Source organism: Lynx rufus, unplaced genomic scaffold, assembly GCF_022079265.1.
Source record: "Lynx rufus isolate CCGP_SWC_20201006 ecotype Redwood Valley unplaced genomic scaffold, mLynRuf1.p SCAF_38, whole genome shotgun sequence".
Classification (NCBI taxonomy): Eukaryota; Metazoa; Chordata; class Mammalia; order Carnivora; family Felidae; genus Lynx; species Lynx rufus.
Window position 1 is genome coordinate 878,576 of NW_025814854.1, and position 20,272 is coordinate 898,847.

The 20,272-nt window shown below is 58.5% G+C and overlaps 1 protein-coding gene across 1 annotated transcript in view; it reads right to left on the minus strand.

The window, feature by feature from the left end:
• Nucleotides 1–20,272, minus strand: part of LOC124522610 (regulator of G-protein signaling 12-like) — a 78,771-nt gene that overhangs the window by 44,374 nt on the left and 14,125 nt on the right. Inside the window, exon 2 of the mRNA XM_047094153.1 lies at nt 19,751–19,867. Within this exon, the coding sequence (XP_046950109.1) occupies nt 19,751–19,867 (117 nt within the window). The remainder of the gene's footprint in view (nt 1–19,750; nt 19,868–20,272) is intronic.

A 20,272-nucleotide genomic window follows, 5' to 3' on the forward strand; every position in this document is an offset into this window, starting at 1 on the left:
TTTTAATTTTTTTTTCAACGTTTATTTATTTTTGGGACAGAGAGAGACAGAGCATGAACGGTGGAGGGGTAGAGAGAGAGGGAGACACAGAATCGGAAACAGGCTCCAGGCTCTGAGCCATCAGCCCAGAGCCTGACGCGGGGCTCAAACTCACGGACCGTGAGATCGTGACCTGGCTGAAGTCGGACACTTAACCGACTGCGCCACCCAGGTGCCCCATGGAATTCAGTCTGTTTTAAAGAAACTTACGAAGTATTTGAGATACGTGGTTTAAGTTCAAACAATCTCCACTCCTCGGGTCAGTCTCGTAAGCCCGATAGTTCAGTAGAAATCACGTTCATTCCCAGCAGGGAATCTGTCTGGACCACACACATTCCATGGATATTTCATTTGGAATTAATGGTGTGACAGTTTTAGACCATTTACACGAAGCATACTGGATGATGAGTCTAGCCTTTACCGAGGTTGAGCCTGCAAGCATTAAACTGTATCATTTCCAAATCACTTTGATATATAGGAACACACAATAACATCCGTTTTTCATGTTGAGCCACTGACAAAATTTCCCGTCTTAGACACAAAAAGTGTTAGACACCTGGTCGTACCTGAGTCCTAAAGAAGAGACCAGGGCTGCAAGTTGCCCAAAGGCACCAAATGTTCTGAATACAGAGAGAATGTAAATAACCCAAATGATGAAAACTCCGAGGAATTTAACAATTCTACTTGCATCTAATATATGTTTATGTGACTTTTTAAAAACCTGATCGTTTCCGTTTTAAGTGACCCCTCGCCGGGCCGAGTGCAGAGGGGAGCAGGCGCGTGTGGGGCCTGTTGGGCTCATGCCCTGACTCAGCTCCGCGGGCCCAGACGTCTTCACACCCAGCCACGACCCTCGGCGTTATCAGGTCAGGTCAGTGGCCACCAGCCACGGGTGTGGATGACGATGACGACGTAAGATGGACAGGAAAACGTGAAACCCAAGTGCTTCCCGGATCTATGCTGTGCGCGAGCCCGGCCTGAGTTGCACGTGTGCGCGCGCGGCTCCTGCCGTGTCTCCCTGACTCTGAGCCGCTGTGGGAAGCCCCCAGCCCCTGCTGTCCCCTTCCCTGGCCAGCCCACCTGCACCTTGTCAGGGAGGCCCTCCTCGCCAGGCCCCTGAGTGGGCCCGCACAGCCTCCACGTCGGCCCCTGCAGGCCGGCCCCCAGGTCCCTCGGTGGCGAGACGCCTGAGTGGCCTCCCACAGACCTCGCAGCGGCCTGGAGAGAGGGCCAGGCTCGGAGCGCATCCCCTCGCGAGGATTCCACGGCGTTCCATCCCAACCCCGCCCTCTCTGTGCTCACACACGTGAGCACACAAGCACACCCCCCCCCCACACACACACACACACTACGGCTTTCCAGCAGGTTCCACCAAGAGACACCTGGGCAGAAGGCTCACATAAAGGCGGCGGGGGGGGGGCACAATTTCTAAGGTTCAAACTATCACGTTCACGGTAAAGAAGTTCTGTGACCTAGGAGACAGGGATGACACACGGCACAGGCACTCGGGTGACAAACGGGACAGCTGGACACAGTCATGGGCGAGAGCGAGGGCACAGCCATCACGGCACGGCACACCACAGTTTGTGCAGCCCAACGGGAGAGGCGCTGCAGCAGTGGGGGACCTTCAGTCGGCTCGGAGCTGAACCTGGGCCTCTCTCTCTAAAGTGTGCCTCAGAGCCGCGCATGTGCACGCACATCCCGTGTGCGGGTCCTGATATGCACGTGTGTTTGCGCGTGGGCACGTATGCACAGGTGTGTGCGTCCCAAAGACTTCTTTGGCCTCCAATAAAATCACAAGAGACCGAATGAGGCCAAACCCACAATGACAGCATCCTCCCAAGGACTCAAGAGTGAATATTCTTGTCAAGCGCTTGGTGAAGCCTGACATAGTTCCTTTTGCAAAAACCCTGACGAGCGAGCGGCACGCAGGCTCCACGCTCAGGCTAGGGGATTGATTCCGAGTGCACACCCGACCTCGCACAGAAACCCTCCGACCTTACTGCTGACTGAAGACTGCAAATCCCCCCTCGTGGCCGGCCGGTCCGGCTTAAGGGAGACAGGGTGGGAGGCGGCAGAGGGTCTGGGATGACGGCCACGACTCAGCAGCCCGACAGGACAGCACGGCCAGCGAAGCGGAGGGAAACTCGCCTCTCTGGAATGCTCTGTGGGGGCGGCAGCACTCAGTCTGGCTCTCAGACAGACACCGTCCCCGAGGAGCTCCTTCTGCGGGACCGGGACACGCAGGTACACGCAGGTACACGCTGGAGACCGGAATCCAAGCCCCACTCTCGGGCGAAGTCGAGGCCCAACCCCAGGGAAGCGCTTTCTCATCAAGGCCGAGATGCCTCAGGGGGTTCCCAAACCTCCACCCAACGGAGCGGAGCGGAGCCTCAAGCTGGAGCCGTCCATGCGTCCTTCCATCCTCCCGGGCTGGCTCCATCGGCCCCGGCAGCCCCACCCTCAGGGTCAGGCAGGGCCTGGGGGGAGGGGGATCCCGCTGAGGTCGCCTGCACTCACTGAACGCCTCCTGCACACGCGGGTGCGTGTGACAGGGCCGCACACCCAGAACGGGCAGCCCCGCCCCCAGGTGCTTATGCTGGGGGCTGGAGGTGAACCCAAGACGTCACGTCCCGCTGCCCGGGCAAGCCAAGTGCTATGGGAGCGCGTGGCGTGGAGAAGGGCACGCGCGGTGTCCCCTCGGGCTGGAGACGGGCTGACGCAGGGCAGAGCGCGCACCCCCAGGGCTGCAGGCAAGAGAGCGAGGTGGGGGCGAGGAAGTAAGGACGCAGGGACACACTTGGAGGGCTGAGTCCTCGGGCTTTGGCGACACGGGGCTCGAGGGATGGCCAGAGCGAAGGGCAGGGGACACCGAGGGAGAAGCCCGACTGGAACACTACTCCCTACCCGCCTCCTGCACATCCAGAGGGAGCTGGGAGCAGCGGGGTCCCTGCTGCCGCGACAGGCTGGAGGACTGTCGCTCAGAGGCACCTGGGGAGAGAAGCCAGGGGGTGGGGCCCTGGGGAAACCGGGGCCCCCGGGAAAGCTCGTCAGGATGACCAGCACGACCGACGGGTGGTTCTGGGATGGAGGGTGCCAGGCGCCCCTCTCAGGATCAGGGAGAAAGGAGCCCGCGTGCCGGCGGCACCCCAGGACCGAGGGCGGCAGCAGCCAGGGCACACGGTCAGCAGGTCACCCGGCTGCCGGTTCAAGGCGACCGACGTCTTCACAGAAGGGAGGGGAGGACGTGCAGACAGAAGCTCGCGTCTCCCTCACACGTGCCGGGAGGTCTTCTCACACAGATGGCCAGAATCAGAGCCTCAGAAAGTGAGAGAAGACTGTGCAGCCACTGAGTGGGATACACGCAGACCGCCCCCACGCAGCTGCGGCCCCCCCTCCACCCGCCGTCAGGGTCCAAGGAGGTCTGGGGCGAGGCACACGCGCGCTGAGGGACAGACAGCCCAGCAGGGCCGGCCCCGCGCAGAGGATGCAGCCCGCGTCCCCCCGCGAGTGGCACAGGCCAAGAGCGGAGACAGGCACTGAGCGCCAGCCCGCTCGCCTGAGCTAAAGAAGGAGAAACCCAGGCAAAGGCAAAACAATCGCGTGCGGCCCACCCGAGCCAGCCGGGCGTCGGCCCACGGAAGGGCAGGCCTGCGCGCTCGCTCCCGTCCCACGGCCACCCCGGCAGCCGGGCCCGTGGCCGCACCCCGACACCACCGCCTCCGGTGCCCGCTCGGCCCCCCACGTGCGCCGGCCCGGGCCGAGGGGACCCCGCCCCTGCTCTCGGGTCGCCCCTCGCCGCCTCCGCCGCCCACCCGGCGGGCCCGCGAGGGGACCGGGACCGAGTCCTGGTCCGCGACAGGGGGAAGGAAGACCCGGCTGCCAGAGCTGTGTGGCCCGCTCTCCCTTCCTCCCCCTGCCTGCACCTCCCCAGGAGCAAACCCGGGGCGGCCCTCCTCACCGCCGGGGTCTGTCTTCCTCCAGCCTGTCCAGGCCTTTCTGCGGGGCTGGCTCGCCCTCCACGCACCTGCCACCGGGCGCTGTCACGGCCAAGTGGAGCCCTGAGCGTGGCCGCCCCCGCCGCCGCCCCGAGCGCCTTCAACAGAACACGGGACTCTGTCTTCCCAGCGCAGCCCTTCCTGTTTTCAATCCTGCACGGGGCTCAGTGCACGGAGAGGTGGAAGCCCCTTGGTCTCTGGAAGGTTCTTTCTCTCATACTCTAGCAGCCTGAAGGCAGCTGCCTGGGCAGACAGACCTCACAACACATCTGTGACACGAGACACGCTTCCAGGCCACGGAACCACAGACCTCGGCCAAGCGCAGCCCAGTGCCATCTGTACTTTATGAGCGGGCAGGGAGGACGAGCCGCAAGGGTGACTAACCTCCCGCGCAGCCCTGCCCATCGGCGTGGAAGCCTGGCGGGGCCGGGCACGGATCCCGTCACTCCTCCCGGGCGGCCCGGCCCCGAGAAGGGCCACAGCGGCGGTGGGGTGACGGGTCCACGCGGGAAGCTTGTCGAAGCTTTCTTCTTGTGACAGTTTGCGTTCCTTCTAGGCTGTGGGTCTCCGTGTCTCCCCCCACCGCACCTCACCAGCACCCACCGCTCACGCCCACCCCGACGTGGTCGGGGCTGATGGCTCGCTTTGTTCTGACAGAGGCGCATACCCACACGTGCAAAGTCTACTTATGCTGAACTTCGCTTCGTAAACGACGGGAAAACTGTGATCTGCTCATCCGGCCGGTGGGAGCCTCACACTTTTTCAGGGTCAGCGCCCACCGGCTCTCCTTTGTGCTCCAACGGCCGTGGGAAATAGCGCTCCGCCTCCGGATAAAAGGCGCTCACGAGAGGCACGCGTTCACGGAGCCCACGTGCGCTGTGGATGGAGGCTGGCCTCCCCGGGCACCCCGCTTACAGACCAGCAATTAGAGGCGCTAAGACAGCAGAGCTGGTGAGGTGTGGAGCCAGCCTTCCCACACGGTGCCCCCGAGTTTACCCCCTTCACACCGCGTGGCTGCAGGACCGCCCCCTCGCAGTGGCCCTCTTTCTGCCCTCTTCCCCACGGGCCCACTCTGAGCCAGAAAGAGCTGCGGTGCCCCCACCACTCGCCCACCACCTTCTGATACCACCCTCGGCCCCGGGGAGGAGAGAGCTGCGCATTTTCTGTTGCTTAAAATACAACCCGCACGCCCAGATTTTAACACACTCATGCGAACAACTTATTTGCCAGTTTGAGCACTTGCAAAAATTTCAAAAGGGAGCCAAATCATTTATACAGGCAAGTAGAGGCAGCTTTTTAGAGACCTTTTTTCTCACCCGGCATAAAAACCACCATTTCCTAAAACTTGCCTCTATAGATCACTGAGATGAGAGTGTGGTGCATGGGTATGTGCAAATAACTAACTGGTTAATCGGTCCATTAAGGACACGGTATACCCCGAATGCACTTTTCCATCAAGGACGAGGCACAGGGTCCTAGGAACACATCGGCGTTTCTGCACCAGGACAGCCGGGGGCGGCCACGCGGCAGGCACGCCCGTAAACATCAAAGCCACCTCCCCCCCCCCCTCCGGTGAGCTTTAGTAGTGCCTGGGCTTTTCAGACCGCACGCTGCGTGTTTTTAAAATAGATGAAAACGTGCACTGACTGCGTAAGGTTCCTCCTTGACCGACCCAGCTGACCTATTTCTATCTTCCATTTAAAAGGGAGGATGAAGCCCCCTTTCCCTCCATTTCACCCCCAAACCGGTCACCTCTGAACCGGCTCGCCTGCAGCCGCCGCCCTGAGGTTCTACTTAGATATCACGAAAACTGCAAAATGAAACAGCCCTCAGAAAAGAACGAATTTAAAACTGGTACCCTGCAATTAGTGACATTTACATCAACACAGCACAGCCACAAGAGCAAAATAAAATTATTCTTTTTTTAAATCTCAAACCCTCCTCTTGCCTGGCTCCCCAAACCTTTTTTGAAAAAGTTTTCTAGTAAGTTCAACTTTATAAGCTCAGATAATAATCAATCATTCAATAGGATTACCAGTGGTTCCCCACGTACACGTATGAAGCAAAATCAGTTCGTTACATTTTAAAATATCAGATACAAAACAGTAATTTAAAGACGACGACACATTTGGATAATCCGGTTGAAACTTAATACTTCCCCCAAATTAGCTCCCTCGCTCCTCTTTAAAAGCTGTTAGGATTACCGCGGGAAGGACGAGACCACTGGTGCTCTCTGTGGGGCTGACTTACAGCGCGAGCAGCCGGGGTGCCCCGGGGGCTGAGCTGGACCCCCCGCGACCGACCCACCGCCCAGCCTCGCTCCGGGTTGTCCTGTGGTCCCAGAGCCGGGCATTCGCCGCCACAGGACTCACATTTAGCTCCACGATGGAGGCACGAGAAGAGCTTTCAAAGTTTACACTGAAAACCGACCATTTGCTGAACAGTCTGGAAACAGAGCAGTAACTGAGATGCCAAGTTGTCTTAGAAAAATTCTGCCAAATGACAAGAAACTTACCTGCCGATCGCTTGAAATGTGTGTTTCCTTTGACAACGCTTTGCCCAAATTCATCTTCCGACGAGAAGATTTCTGCCCCACACCAGGCACGCAGATCTAAACTACACCATTCGACACAGTAGCATGCCTGTGCATGCCAGGGAAGTTTAAAGACATTTCAGATGAAGTTCCACTTGGCTCTCTTTGTAACCCATGGCAACACGACACCCCAGGAAGCTGTGGTTTGCCAGGGATCCAGACTCCATCTCAATTGTCTCAGATTAAAAAAAAAAAAAAAAAAAAGGCCGTTTACATAAGTCACGCTGTGAGATCACTTTTAAAGTATTTCCTCTACCAAATCAGAAGAATCAAACTTGAGCTGATAGGGGTAATTCTCAGTCAGTCCAACAGCTGCAGAGAATTTGTTTTTTTAGCAGCGTGGCGCAGTTCACAGCCTTAATTACAGTTGCCGACGGTTCTATTATAAGCCTCCATATGCACGAGTCTGTGTGGTGCCAACCTGAGGAATCGGCCGCGTTCCTAAAACCCGTCTCAGGCAGCTATCGCTGTGCCGTGTCTGCCTCGTCTGCCTTCAGACGCCTGACACAACCTCAAAGCGAGGGAACCGCGGCAGGTCCTCGTACGCACAGGGGGCAGAAAAGAAACAAGAAACGGGTTCTAGAACCTAGGTACCACTGCAAAATTACCCGTCAACGTTCGGGAGACTCCACGGTAAAGTGCTCACCACAAAGTGCTTCTTCGCTGCCAAAACTCTACAGCCCTGGAGGTAGGGTCTCACGTGCACGGGCTCCAGCACTCAGCTCACCCTGGACCGTCAGATCGGAGCCGACCTCAGGAAGCAAACACGATGCCCAAAGGGCCAAGAGGCTGGGATGCTGGCCCTCAGGTTTGGGGTCAGGCCATCAGCCGGCCACACTGACCATGCGGAGCCCATCCTTACTTTTGCTTTTCCGTGGGAGAGACGGGAGCATTCCCTGCGTGAGTGTTCAGTACAGAGAATCCATAACACGGAGCACGTGACTCTGTGTTTCATGCACGACTGTACAAGGCCTGCCCGAAAGGTGAAAATCTTACAGACCATGGGCATCAGCCCAAGCTTCTTCAGACTGCTTTTCTCTAGAGATCCACACACAATAAAAGTAGGAACCGACAGCACAGGGCTAGGAAGGGACAGAAGCCTCCAAGGCCGTCCACACCACCACCGAGTGCAGGAAGCGCCTGGCCCGGCGCACAGGAGCCGCCGGGGCCCGCGAGGGAGACAGCACCACCCAGGACTACAGGGAAGGGGGTCCCAGTGAGAGGGGGGGACGGGAGCAGCGGCCTTCAGCCCGGGCCCCCAGGAGGTGGGCAGGGGCGCCCCGGGCTGCCCCACCTCCCCCCCTGCTGCATGGGGCGGGGCGGGGCGGGGGATGAGCCTCGGCAGAGAGAGCTTCCTCCAACCCCCCCACCCAGGGTTTCCTGGGCTCCCGCGGTTGCCCCGCCAAGCCTGGAGGGGCCTCATGTCCAAGTGCCACGGCCTGCTCACTCCACCTGTTCTCCGGGCCGTAAGAGCAGGACTCATCGTCTTTCCCAAACAGGCCAGCCAGCCAGTGTGAGGGAAAGCGGGGGCCGTGGCCTGCAAACAGGCCCCGCGGGCACACGGATGAGTCGCCTTTCCTGGGCATAAATCAAGTCTGGCAGACAAGGCCAGCAAGCCCACCTCCTTCCCCTGGCGGCCGGGAAGAGAGAAGAAGCCGCACCCAGGGCACCGTGTGGTGCAAACCGCAGGCTGGCAAGGCTGAGACAGGATCTGGCCCGGCCCAGTGGGTACAGGCCACACGCCACCCCCCCAAGCCGGACACGCATGTCCTGATGTCACCCTCCAACACGCACACTCACACCCCATACGTGTGCACACACAGACGCATGCACACACGCACCCAGACACGTGCACCCGTACATGTGCACACACGCACCCATGCACACACACTTGCAGAGAAAACACACTGGAAGGTTTTCATAGGTGGCCAGGCCAGCCGGTGACTCTGTGACCAGGTTATTGTCCTCACTGATCTCCCAGGGGCCTAAACTACTTGTAGGTTTGGGGAGAGGACAGTGGCCTCCAGGCCAGAGTGCAGGCCAGCAGCACCCTGGCCCGGAAGGCCTGCCAGACCCGGGACGACCACCAGTGACCACCAGTGACCACCGGAGACCGGAGCCGGACTGCGGGACTGGTAGGCAATACCCCAGGGCACGCGGCAGATCCCGAAACCCAGCACCCGGGCGCCGAGTCGTGCACGTCGCCGCTCGGGTGCCGGACCTGTTCTCACTCTAACCGCCTCAGATGGAAGCGCCCATACCCCACCAGAGGAAGCTGACCCCCACCTCGTGCATGTGGCTGTCGCGGGTGGCCCACACAGCCGCCCGCCGCCATCCGGCTCCACACGGCACGCGCTCTCTTGTGTCCCTTTGGGGCCTTCTGTGTCTCCCCGTTTGCTGTCACCCTGCCCTTCCCTGCCGTCCGCAGGGCAAGGAGAGGGAGGGGACGGGGGCAGCAGTCTGGGGACAACCCCCGCCCGTGCTGCACGGTGCCCTCGGCCCCCAGAGCCCGGCTCACCTCCGGGGGAAAGGAGGGGTTCCCTGGCTGTCAAAGTGTCCAAAGGCTCCCGCAGTGCGCCAAACACGCCCGCCATCGCATCCTCCCTATTCCGACGAGCGTGCTGACTCACGGCCAACTGGGGACTAGCCCCTAATAAGACCAAGTGTGGGTCTGGGCACGACGGGAAACGCCGGGTGGCAGTGGCGGCGTGGCCTGGCACTGCACGGGCTTGGGCTCGGCAGGACAGGGAGCTGCCCAGAGGCAGTGGGGAGAGGGCCAGCTGAGGTCGGAGCCGTCCTTGGCCCCCAACCCCAGGCCCGCCCGGCCACATGAGCTGCCGGCACCGGTCCACCCCAGCGGGAGAGCTGGGGGCCGTGGGGGGGGGGGGGTGCTCTGGCCCAGGAAGCCAGACAACAGGAAGCAGGTAGCAAGCAGCTACAGGCGCGTCACCGGGCTGGAGGGAGCCCAGAGGGCCTTTGTGCCCTCTGCCCCGAGCCTGCCCGGGGGTCTGTCCTGAGCTGAGAACGCAGTGCAAGCACTCGGGGATGGCAGCAGAGGTCCCGTGGGGGGCTGGGTCGGGGCAGCTCAGGGAGCATGTCCGGGGAGGGTCTGACCAGAGCACACAGATGGGGGGGAAGCAGCGGGCATCCCGGGGGAACACCGGCAAGCCAGGCAGAGAGGAGCCTCGTTCTCTAGACCCGGCCACCTAGAAAATTCTGGTGAAGGGGCCCACCAAAGAGCTCCTCCCGTATCCTGGATCCCCTTGCAGCGGCCGGCGCCTCCCCAGGTGCCTCTCACTGGTTCCTGCCGCAGCCCCAAGCCAGTCTCGGGAGGGCAAGGGGCATCGTCTCCTAAATGCCCCGGACCCGTCATGCCTTCCCTGGTCTTCCACCCATCCCGGGCACAGCTGGACCCAGAGGGAACACACGCACTCCTCTACAGGTTCAAGCGTGGCAGAGGGAGATGAGCGCAGACAGCAGCCCAGCCTCAGATGCAGGGGCCGCTCCCACCCCCCACCCCCCACCCCCCACCCCCCACGGAGAAGTCTGGACAAGTTGGGAGGAAAATGCATGGCCTCGGCGCCCCCTGCTGTCCAGGCCCTGAACTGCCAGTCCCTGCCAACCACAGCTGGGCCCTCTGCCAGCCAGCCGCCTTCCCCCCAGCACAGTGCTCCCGGGGGAGTGCAGTGGGGCCGGGGTGTTGTGAGAGCCAGAAGGAGCGGCGGGGAGCTCCCCGGGGGGCTCTGGCTCCAGCCAGAGAGGCCCCAGGGGCAGCAGGGCAGGTGGGCCTGGCTCTCAGCAGGGGGCCCGTCTACAAAGGCCACGAACTGAAGGACCCCACAGTCTACAGAGCAGCCAGGTCCCCTCCCCTCCCGGGGCCACAGCGAGCTTGGGCACCGTGCTGTCCCTAGGGTGCAGCCAGCTTGCTCGAGAATAAACATCCAGTCTGTGGGTCACTGTCTGCACCACCCAACTCTGCCACTGTCCCCAATAAAGCTTTACTCACAGAACAAGCCTATGGCCTGAGGGCCACGGGGTGCCGACTCCGGCCCTCACCCCGGCCTTTCTGCCCGGCCCAGATCCCTCCCCTCTCCTGTGCCCCAGCTCCCAGGGCTCCTGCAGGGTCCCACCCCCGTGTTCTCCTGTCACTCAGACACTTAGGGGCTTCCTCCTGAAGCCCCCGGAGCTGCTGAGAGCTGGAGCAAGGCTGGGCCCGTCCCTCCTGCCCTGCCACACGCCACGCCCCTCTCTCCCTCAGCTCCCTGTTGTGGGTTTCGCCAGAAGCTTCCGCCACACTTAGAATAACACCCAAGTCTCAGGCTGGCCCTCCCTCCCTCCCTTCTGTCCCCAGGCAGCTGTGCGTGCCTCCAGACCTCCGTGTGCGGGCCCCACGCGTTGAGGGACTGTGAACATTCCCTCCTGAGAGGGGCCCATCTCTGGCCCACAAACCTATTCCAGCTCCCCCACGGCCATCACCTTGCCACCAATGTGCCGCGGCCACCATGCCTCCTTCCAGGATGTCCCAGTACCACGTGCCTCACACCGGGTGCCCCCAAGTCCTTCTTCTTCACCCTACTGACCCTCGAGCCCCTCCCTGGGCCCTGGCCAAGCAGCTCAGTCCAGGAGCCTTCCTGCCATGCCTGCACCAAATCACAGGAACCGACGGTCCCAGAGCCACCTTTCTCCGCTGACCTGTGCCCTGGGGGCTCGCGGGCCATGTCCAATCCCCACCACGACAACTGTCACCGCCGTGCTGGACGAGCACCTTCCCCACACGCTCTGCGGACCCCACACACTCACCCCCTGTCACACACGCAGCCTTGCACATTCTGTGCCATATAAGACTTCCTTGGTCACCGATCCAGACAGCTGAGGAGAGAAGCCCCCGCCCAGCCGCAGAAGGAGCTCCTGCAGACCCAGCACACCCACAACCCCTCACGGCTCGACCCTCTCTGCGAGCAGGACCGTGGCGGATCAGCCCAGCCCCACGCACAGACAGCAAATTCTTTCTTGTTCCCCGTGGCCAACAGCCTACAATGGTGACGCTGGACGGAGGACCCCCCAGAAGCTGACTCTGGTCTCCCACGCCGGTCTCGGGGCACAGCTCCCCTTTAAACCTGCGCGTGCTCAGCTCAGGGCCTCTGCATCTTGGGACTGTCTCACAAACGCCAACACCGTCGGTCCACATCCTAAAAACCTAAACACCTGCCTAAACACCTAGAGGGCAGAGACATCCCCGCTGTCCACACTGGGCCAACAGCGCTGGCTGTTTTCTCCCTGGCCCGCCTCTCAGGCCACTGCCTCCTCGGTGACCGTCCGCCATGGTCAAGACTAAAATGGGCACCTTTTCAAAAACATACAAGACTCCCCTCTGACATTCCTATAGCCTGACTCACTCCCTGACCGCCCCCCCCCCCCACCAGGACCTTGCCCCTTCCCGCCATCTGTCAGTAGCTCCTCTCCCCGCTCGGAGGACAGGCCCCCCCGCCCCTGCCTCCCCGCGCCCCGGCTCCTGTCCAGCCTCCTCTCGAGGGCTCACCTGCACAGCCCCGGCCCGGTTCCTGCTGACACGTCAGTCCTCACTGCAGCCCTCCCGGGGTGTTGACCTCACCACGGCCGTAACTGCACCTCCCTGATGATGAACAGGGCTGGAAACCTTCTCCCGTGTGACGTGCCATGGTCTGGTAAAACACCCGCCTGAATCTCCTGCCCACTCTTCTGGTGGGGCCTCCCCCCACCCCCCTCCCCCATAATCTAGCAGTGGTGTATCTGCACGCAAGAAGGGCCCTGACATTCTCCGGGTCTCAGCATCAGCCTTGGCCTCTATGGCTCACGCCCCAACACCATGAGGCCGTGAGCCCGCACTGCCCTCAGGTAATGATCTTGTGCTGCCCTCCACGTTATAGCTGGATTGAGCTGTGTTGGTAGGGCACGAGGACCTTCTTTCTTTCTTTCTTTTTCCCGCGTGGATCTCTTATTCCAGCACCACTGAAAAGACCACACTCGGCCCTGCGCTGCACACAGCCCACGTCCACGGGCACGGGGTCTACCTCTGTGCACACCCTCCTCCTACGGAGGAGGGCCAACACGGATCCTGTTTGGAGTTGCTTCCACTATAACACATTTCGATGGCGAATGGCGGACCTCCTCCTACCTATTGTCCTTCAAGAATATCCGGGCTGCTACGGGGCGCCTGGGGGCTCAGTCGGGTGAGCGTCCGACTCTGTTCTGGCTCCGGTCCTGATCTCAGTTTCGTGGGTTTGAGCCCCTCGTCAGGCTCTGTGCTGACAGCACAGACCCTGCTTAGGATTCTCTCTCTCGCCCTCTCTCCGTCCCTCCCCCACTCACGGCAGCTCCGTCTCTCTCCAAAATAAGTAAATAAACTTGAAAAATTGCACTGAATCTATATGCTATTTTCTAACCATACCCACAACTGATTATTGTATACTGACTATACCCAGCAACCTTGCTGGGTATTCATTAATTTTAATAATTAACCTCTAGATTCTTTTAGATTTCCTATGATACCATACCATGTGAGAACATTTTCTCTAAAAAAACTTCTTTAAGTTTATTTATTTTGAGAGAAACAGAGACAGCATGAGCGGGGGCTGGGGGCAGAGAGAGAGGGAGAGAGAGAGAATCCCAAGCAGGCTCCGCACCGTCAGCAGAGCCCGATGTGGGACTCGAACCCAGGAAATGGTGAGATCATGACCTGAGCCAAAATCGAGAGGCGGACACTTGGCTGACCGAGCCACCCAGCCGCCCCTGAGGACATTTTCGTCCTTCCTTTGTGGTTGTTAAATATCGATTGTTTTTACTCTCTTAGTAAACTCAGACTGGCAAGAAACATTTGAACACAAATGGTAACAGCATCCATCTTTCTCTTGCTTTGATCTCAAGGGGAAAGCTCAAGTAAGCTGCCCGCTATGGGGACTTTTTATCACCTCATCAGATTAAGGAAGTTCCCTGTAATTCCTATTTTGTTAAGTTTTGTTTTGCTTTGTTTTTGTTTTTCCCATGAACGGATGCCGACTTTTACCAAATGCTTTCCCTGCTTCTGTTGAGAGGATATATCATTTTTCTACTTTACTCTGTTACTGTGCTAAATTATATTGATTTTCAAGTGTTAAAAAAATATCCTGTCCTTGGAATAAACATGAACCTGCACTTACGTCGTGATGTTAAGTGCTTCCACCTGTGCTCACCTGTGGGCAGCCGGCCCCTCTCCTCCCCTCCCCCTCCTCCCTTCCCCCTCCTCCCTTCTCCTCCCCTCCCCCTCCTCCCCTCTCCCTCCTCCCTTCTCCTCCCCTCCCCCTCCTCCCCTCCCCCTCCTCCCCTCCTCCCTTCTCCTCCCCCTCCTCCCCTCTCCTCCCCTCCCCTCTCCTCCCCTCCCCCTCCTCCCCTCTCCCTCCTCCCCTCCTCCCTTCCCCCTCCTCCCTTCTCCTCCCCTCCCCCTCCTCCCCTCTCCTCCCCCTCCCCCTCCTCCCCTCTCCTCCCCCTCCTCCCCTCTCCTCTCCTCTCTTCTCCTCTCAGTCCGCATCAGGTTTGGGGGTCAAGGTTCGGGGGCCTCATAAATTGAGCTGGGAAGTAACCCCTCTTCGTGTATTCCTCTGCCCGTTTAGTCTGTTGATTTCTGTGCCACCGACTTCTGCTTCTACCCTCATTTCTGCCAGCTTCCCCTTCCCGCGTGTCATTTTTACAGCTCTTCTTCTCACCTCCAGACGACTTTCCACTTCCCTTCCCTTCTCGTACGGGCATCGTGACACCACAAACGTCGCCGTGGGCACCCCGTACCCGCACGCCACGGGTCAGAGGGGAGGCCCGCAGCGTCACTCCCGACCCCCACAGTGACTCTCCTTGGAGCGACGGGTCGCGTACTCCCACGTGTACGGGCACCACCCGCTCGCCGCCGGTTTCTAGTACGCTGGCTGTGGCACAGGACACACTGTTGGAGAGTCCTCCGCACCTACGCAGGCCGGCTTTATGGCCCAGCACGCGCTCAACGTTCAAACGGTCCAGGAGGGGCAGAGAGCGGGCCTTCGGGTGCAGTGCCGCACGTCCGTCCGGGAGGCCAAGTTGGGAGTCATGCTGCTCAGATCCTCTCTCTTCCAGACTTTGTTCTCCTGCTCCAGCCGCCAGTTGCGAGGCAGGGGGTGTAAAAAAACCTCCCACCGTGTCAATTAGCCCACTTCTTCTCCTGCTTCTACCCATTTTTGCTTTAGGTATGTTGAGACCATGTTACTGAATGCATACAAACTTCAGGATGAGAACTTCTCACTGCCTCTTACGATTCTGAAGTCTCCCTTTTTAGCTCTAGGGACGCTTTTTGCCCGAAAGCCCCCGCTGGCGTTAAAGCGACTGCCACTGTTCTGATTAGTACTGCTCAGTGTGTGCTTTTCCAGTTTTTTGTTTGCTTTCTGTGTCCTTAACTTTTGGATGTGTCTCTAGTAAAGAAAATAATCAGATTTTATGTGCAGTCTGACAATCTTTTCTTTTTAACTGGTGTATCTGATTCATTTAAAATCGGTGTTCTTGGGGTGCCTGGGTGACTCAGTGAGTTGAACGTCCAACTTCAGCTCAGGTCATGATCTCATGGTCTGTGAGTTCGAGCCCCGCGTCGGGCTCTGTGCTGACAGCTCGGAGCCTGGAGCCTGCTTCCGATTCTGTGTCTCCCTCTCTCTCTGTTCCTCCCCTGCTCTCACTCTATCTCTCTCTCAAAAATAAATAAAGATTAAAAAAAATTTTTTTTAATAAAAAATAAAAGCGATGTTCTTGGGGCATGTGGGTGGCTCAGCTGGTTAAGAGTTCGACTCCTGGTTTTGGCTCAGGTCACGATCTCGCGGTTTTGTGGGTTCAGGCCCCGCGTCGGGCTCTGTGCCGACAGTGTGGGGTCTGTTTGGGATTCTCTCTCTTTCCCTCCCTCTCTGCCCCTTCCCCCCTCGTGCTGTCTCTGTGTCTCTCAAAATAAATAAATGTAAAAAAAAATGAAATCGATGTTCCTACTGACATGTGGGGACTTCACCCCACAGCTCTACTCAGTGCTGCCTCCGTGGACAGCCCCCAGCTCTCCACCCTCCTACCGTCCCGTCTCTCCAATTTCTACTGTCTGCTGAGTTGACTGGTTTTTAAAATTCCATTTCTCTTCCCTGCAATCTAAAAGCGCTCTTTATTTTACTGTCTCAGGCTACCCTGGAGATGACAGCCTGCGTTCTCACCTTATGAAAATCAAGGACGAGCCACACCTTCACCCTCTGCCTAAGCACTGACATCACCTGGAGCTTGCAATCCACTCACCTCCCAGCGCTCACACTAGTGGCCACGCTGTGATTTACTTGTACACATTTTTAAACCAAACAAAAAAACAAAACAGTTATTCTTGTTTTATGCAGTCGCCACTCATTTGGACTGACTCACACACACGTACTGTTTCATCACCCCAGTTGATGTGGGTCCCCAGGCCTGCAGAGCTCTCCATCTGAGTCTCCCTCTGGGGGACCCAATCCGAGCTGCTGATGTCCCGGATGAGGACTCGAGACAGGACTTACGCAGAGGAGCGGGGCTGCTGGTGGCCGGGGGGCAGGGGCCCCTGGCGGGGTGCAATGAGGAGAGAATGTTCTGAGAGGCCCAGGATGATCAGGCACCACCTGAAGGCTGACGTGAAAGCCGGTGCCTCTGGGGAGGGGACCGTCCGAGGGTGCGAGGACCAAGAGGTCGGGGACGGTCTCCCAGGCTGCCGAGGACACCCACTAAAGAGTAACAAAGAGAAGTACAGAGAGACAGTGTGTTCAACAAGCTTCCCTTAGAAACAGGCTTACCAGCGATGAGTGTTCAAGAAACGTATTTGCAGCTTGTACGTTTTGAACCCTTTAGGCAAAAAAACAAAAAAAAAAAAAACAAAAAAAAAACAAACTTAGCAAAGATTCACTCCTATGTCTCCAAATGTACCATTTTAACAAAAGCGAGAGGTCCCATACGTGGTAGAAAGACCACAGCTTTGCAGCCTAGCGTGGCCTAGAAGATGCTGTTGAAACTCCTTTCGGCTCAGTTTCCTGACCTGTAAGACAGAGACCATGACGATCTCCTCGCGGAGCTGATCTGAAGGTCAGAGATCAAAGACTGAGCTGCCTGCTGCCCTCGATCAAGGGCGCAGACACTGGTGCACATGCGGGCGGTGGGCGGCAGGAGGGCCCAGCGCTCTCTCTTGGGTGAGGAGAAGTGAGCGGAAACCACGGAGCCTGGAGGTCTGACCGCGGGCTGCCACCGCGAGCCGGGCTAGGGCCACTTCTCACCCCTGGGAGGCTCAGACCCCTCCCACGAGCCTTCTCCCAGAAAAATGCAGCCAACGGCTGGCCAACAGGCTGACCCGAGAACGTGGGCTTCGTCGAGACCCCCCTTCCCTGGGAGCCACACAGCTCCGAGGGCCCCCGCACTGGGCACACTCACCTCTCTCCTTCCACCCAGCGAGGGGCCACACCGGAGCCACTTCTGACCGCTGCTGACCAAATGCGGCCTGCTGGCCTGCACTGCCCCCCAGTTACCACGACACCATGGGCGAGGTGCCCCCCCCCGCCCAGCTCCAGCCTCCAGCCTGTGCCCCCCTCCTGCCTCTGTGACCCACCCCCAGCCTCTGACGACCCTCCCACATCCAGCCTAGAAGACAGGGCGGCTTCAAAGACCCCTTCCGCCTCTAACATTCAAGCATCCCGGTTTCACATCAAAACACAAACGAACCTACTACTTGAAGCAACAATCAACCAAGGCCTGTTAGTTCCAGTTTATTGTCAATCAGTCTGTAAAAACTTATCTTATTTAGAATTAATTTTTAAGCTAGAACCAAACAGATATTTGCATAACCGTGTTCACAGCGCCAAATGGTAGGAGAAACCTAAGTGCGCGTCGTCAGAGGGGTGGATAAACACAACGTGCGATGTCCACACAACGGATCACGTGGATAAAAAGGAAGGACATCTTGACGCCTGCCATGCGGTGGACAAGCCTGGAGGACGTTATGCTCAGTGAAACACGCCAGACCCGGAAGCAGAGAGCCCATGTGATTCCATTTTCACAAGGACCCAGTGTCCTGAAACACTAGAGACGGAAAGTGTGGGGCTCCAGAGACCAAGGGAGGGGGTGGGGAGCCAGTGTTTCATGGGCACAGAGGTTCAGTGCTGGGGACGGAGGGTGGGCACGGCCACACAACACTGTGAATGTCCTTTTTTTTTTTTTTTTTTTTTTAATTTTTTTTTCAAAGTTTATTTATTTTTGGGACAGAGAGAGACAGAGCATGAACGGGGGAGGGGCAGAGAGAGAGGGAGACACAGAATGGGAAACAGGCTCCAGGCTCTGAGCCATCAGCCCAGAGCCTGACGCGGGGCTCGAACTCACGGACCGTGAGATCGTGACCTGGCTGAAGTCGGACGCTTAACCGACTGCGCCACCCAGGTGCCCCTCTTTTTTTTAATGTTTATTTCTTTTGAGAGAGAGGGAGAGAGAGAGAGAGAGAGAGAGAGCGAGCTGGAAGGAGCAGAAGGAAAGAGAGAGAATCCCAAGCAGGCTCCATGCTGTCAGCACAGAGTCTCACATGGGGCTCGATCCAACGAATGGTGAGGTCATGACCTGAGCAGAAACTACGAGTCACAGGTGCCCTGACGCCGTGACTGCTCTTAATGGCGCTGAACTGGACACTTAAAAAGGGTGAATTAGACATACGTGTAACGAATGACACCCTGAACAAAGGTGGGAATAAGCCACAAAGATTTTTCCAAAACATTCACTGACAGAGGACTCGTGTCCAGAACATACACACACACACACACACACACACACACACGTACATACAAAATCTGAAACTAGAAAAGGATATGAACAGGCTAATGCAAAACGGAGAAAACTCGAACAGCCCAAGAGCCTCCCACGACCACTCGGCCTCACACACCATCAGTGAAATGCCGGGTAAGACCAGACACCATTTCACCGAAATAGAAAGTTCCCAGCCCGCCAGCACCAAGGGCGGAGAGGAGGGGTGACGGGCTCACACGCCGGTGACCCCAGCCTGCGTGAGAAGGGTCACCGAGACTGGCGCGTGGCCACGCCTATCACCGGCATTCTATGCCTGGGAAGCCCTCCCTCCCGCATGTGCCCACGGGGCCCCGTGCGCAGGTTTCCAGCTGCCCAGGGGGGGCCGTCCACGGCGGGGCGGATGCGAGGCCAGGACGCTCACAACAGACGCCACAGCACGACACGACGGGACTAAAGCCTGCAGGTCAGGCGGCGTTTTAAGGGAGGCGGAACAAGACAGCCGGTGCCACGGCCCCTGTGCAGACTGCCAGGCCGAACGCACGGTGAACCGCAGAAGGGTCGGGGCCGCCACGGGTCCAGGGAGAAGGGAGGCGGCCTAGGCGGAGCACAGGGGTTCTCGGGGCCGCGAAACCCCGCCTGTGACACTGTGATGGAGGCGGAGTGACATCACACACCTGTCCACAGCCTGAGAACGGAGAGCACGGAGAGCGGCCTCTCACGCGAGCCGTGAACCTCACAGGAACACGTCCGCCCGGCCCGTCGGCCGACATGCGCCACGCCGGTGTGAGCGGGGAGCAGCCGGGGTCCCGGGGCGGGGGGGCTCGGGGGCTCTGCACCTTTCTGTAGCCCTAAAACCGCTCTGACAGCCAAGTCTATTCATCTCTTAAGGGATATGGATACAAGAAAAGAACTCGGTATCTGTGGATCAATACCCTGTCTTTAGAGGGGGGCGATGAGAGGCCCTCCCTCGTGATTCTCGCGAGGCCGAGTCAAGTTCACGTCTATCACGTTTACAGCTGCGCTGGCCACACAGCAGGCAGCGCGCAAGGCACGGTGATGTCCGCAGACTCAGTGGGGCAAGAGGGGCAGCGATGAGACAGGAGACGGTCCGCAGACACGGGCGGGGGGTGGGGGGGGGTAGGGAAGGTCCGGATGTGCAGGAGAGGCCCCCCCACACTTGAAGATCAGGGTGACAGCAGGAGGAGGAGGGAGGGGAATGGGTGAGGGTGGGATTCCAGGAAGATGCAGGTGTATCTGCACGACCGACGTTCATTTTTAAAAACCTGACGGGGAAAGAAAATAACTAAAATTCAATTACCTCAAGGTCATCAAGGGAGCGAGTGATACTAAATCTCTTGGATCTTCCAAATGATCTCCGAGCAGAAGTGCGCTGAGAAGTCTGAGTGAGTCCAACTCCCCGCCCAAACTTTGAGCCCTAAACACAAAGAAAAAGTACATCACGTTACCTTCTCGGGAAGAGAGGCTGAGTTCTGCCTGACACCCTGCGGTGGAGACGAGAGGGTCGTCCCGGGTTAATCTCATGCTCTGTACGAACGACCCCGATCCAAAACCCAAAGTTGAAAATAAAAGTCACCCCAGGATCTCCACGCGTCTGCTCTGCCCCTGAAGCTCGGCGCCCGGAGACAAGCCCCAGCTCACGCCTGCAAACCACAAGGCAGGTTGTGCCGGCTGACCGGCCCCCAAAGGCTCTCACCAAAAGAGCAAATGAAGAACCACGGACGAATAACTGGGGAAACATAAAGGGTGTGGCCAGAGAAGTAACTATTAATGTAAACGTTATGCTTTTACATAATTTCACAGGCATCCGAGGAAACCGAAG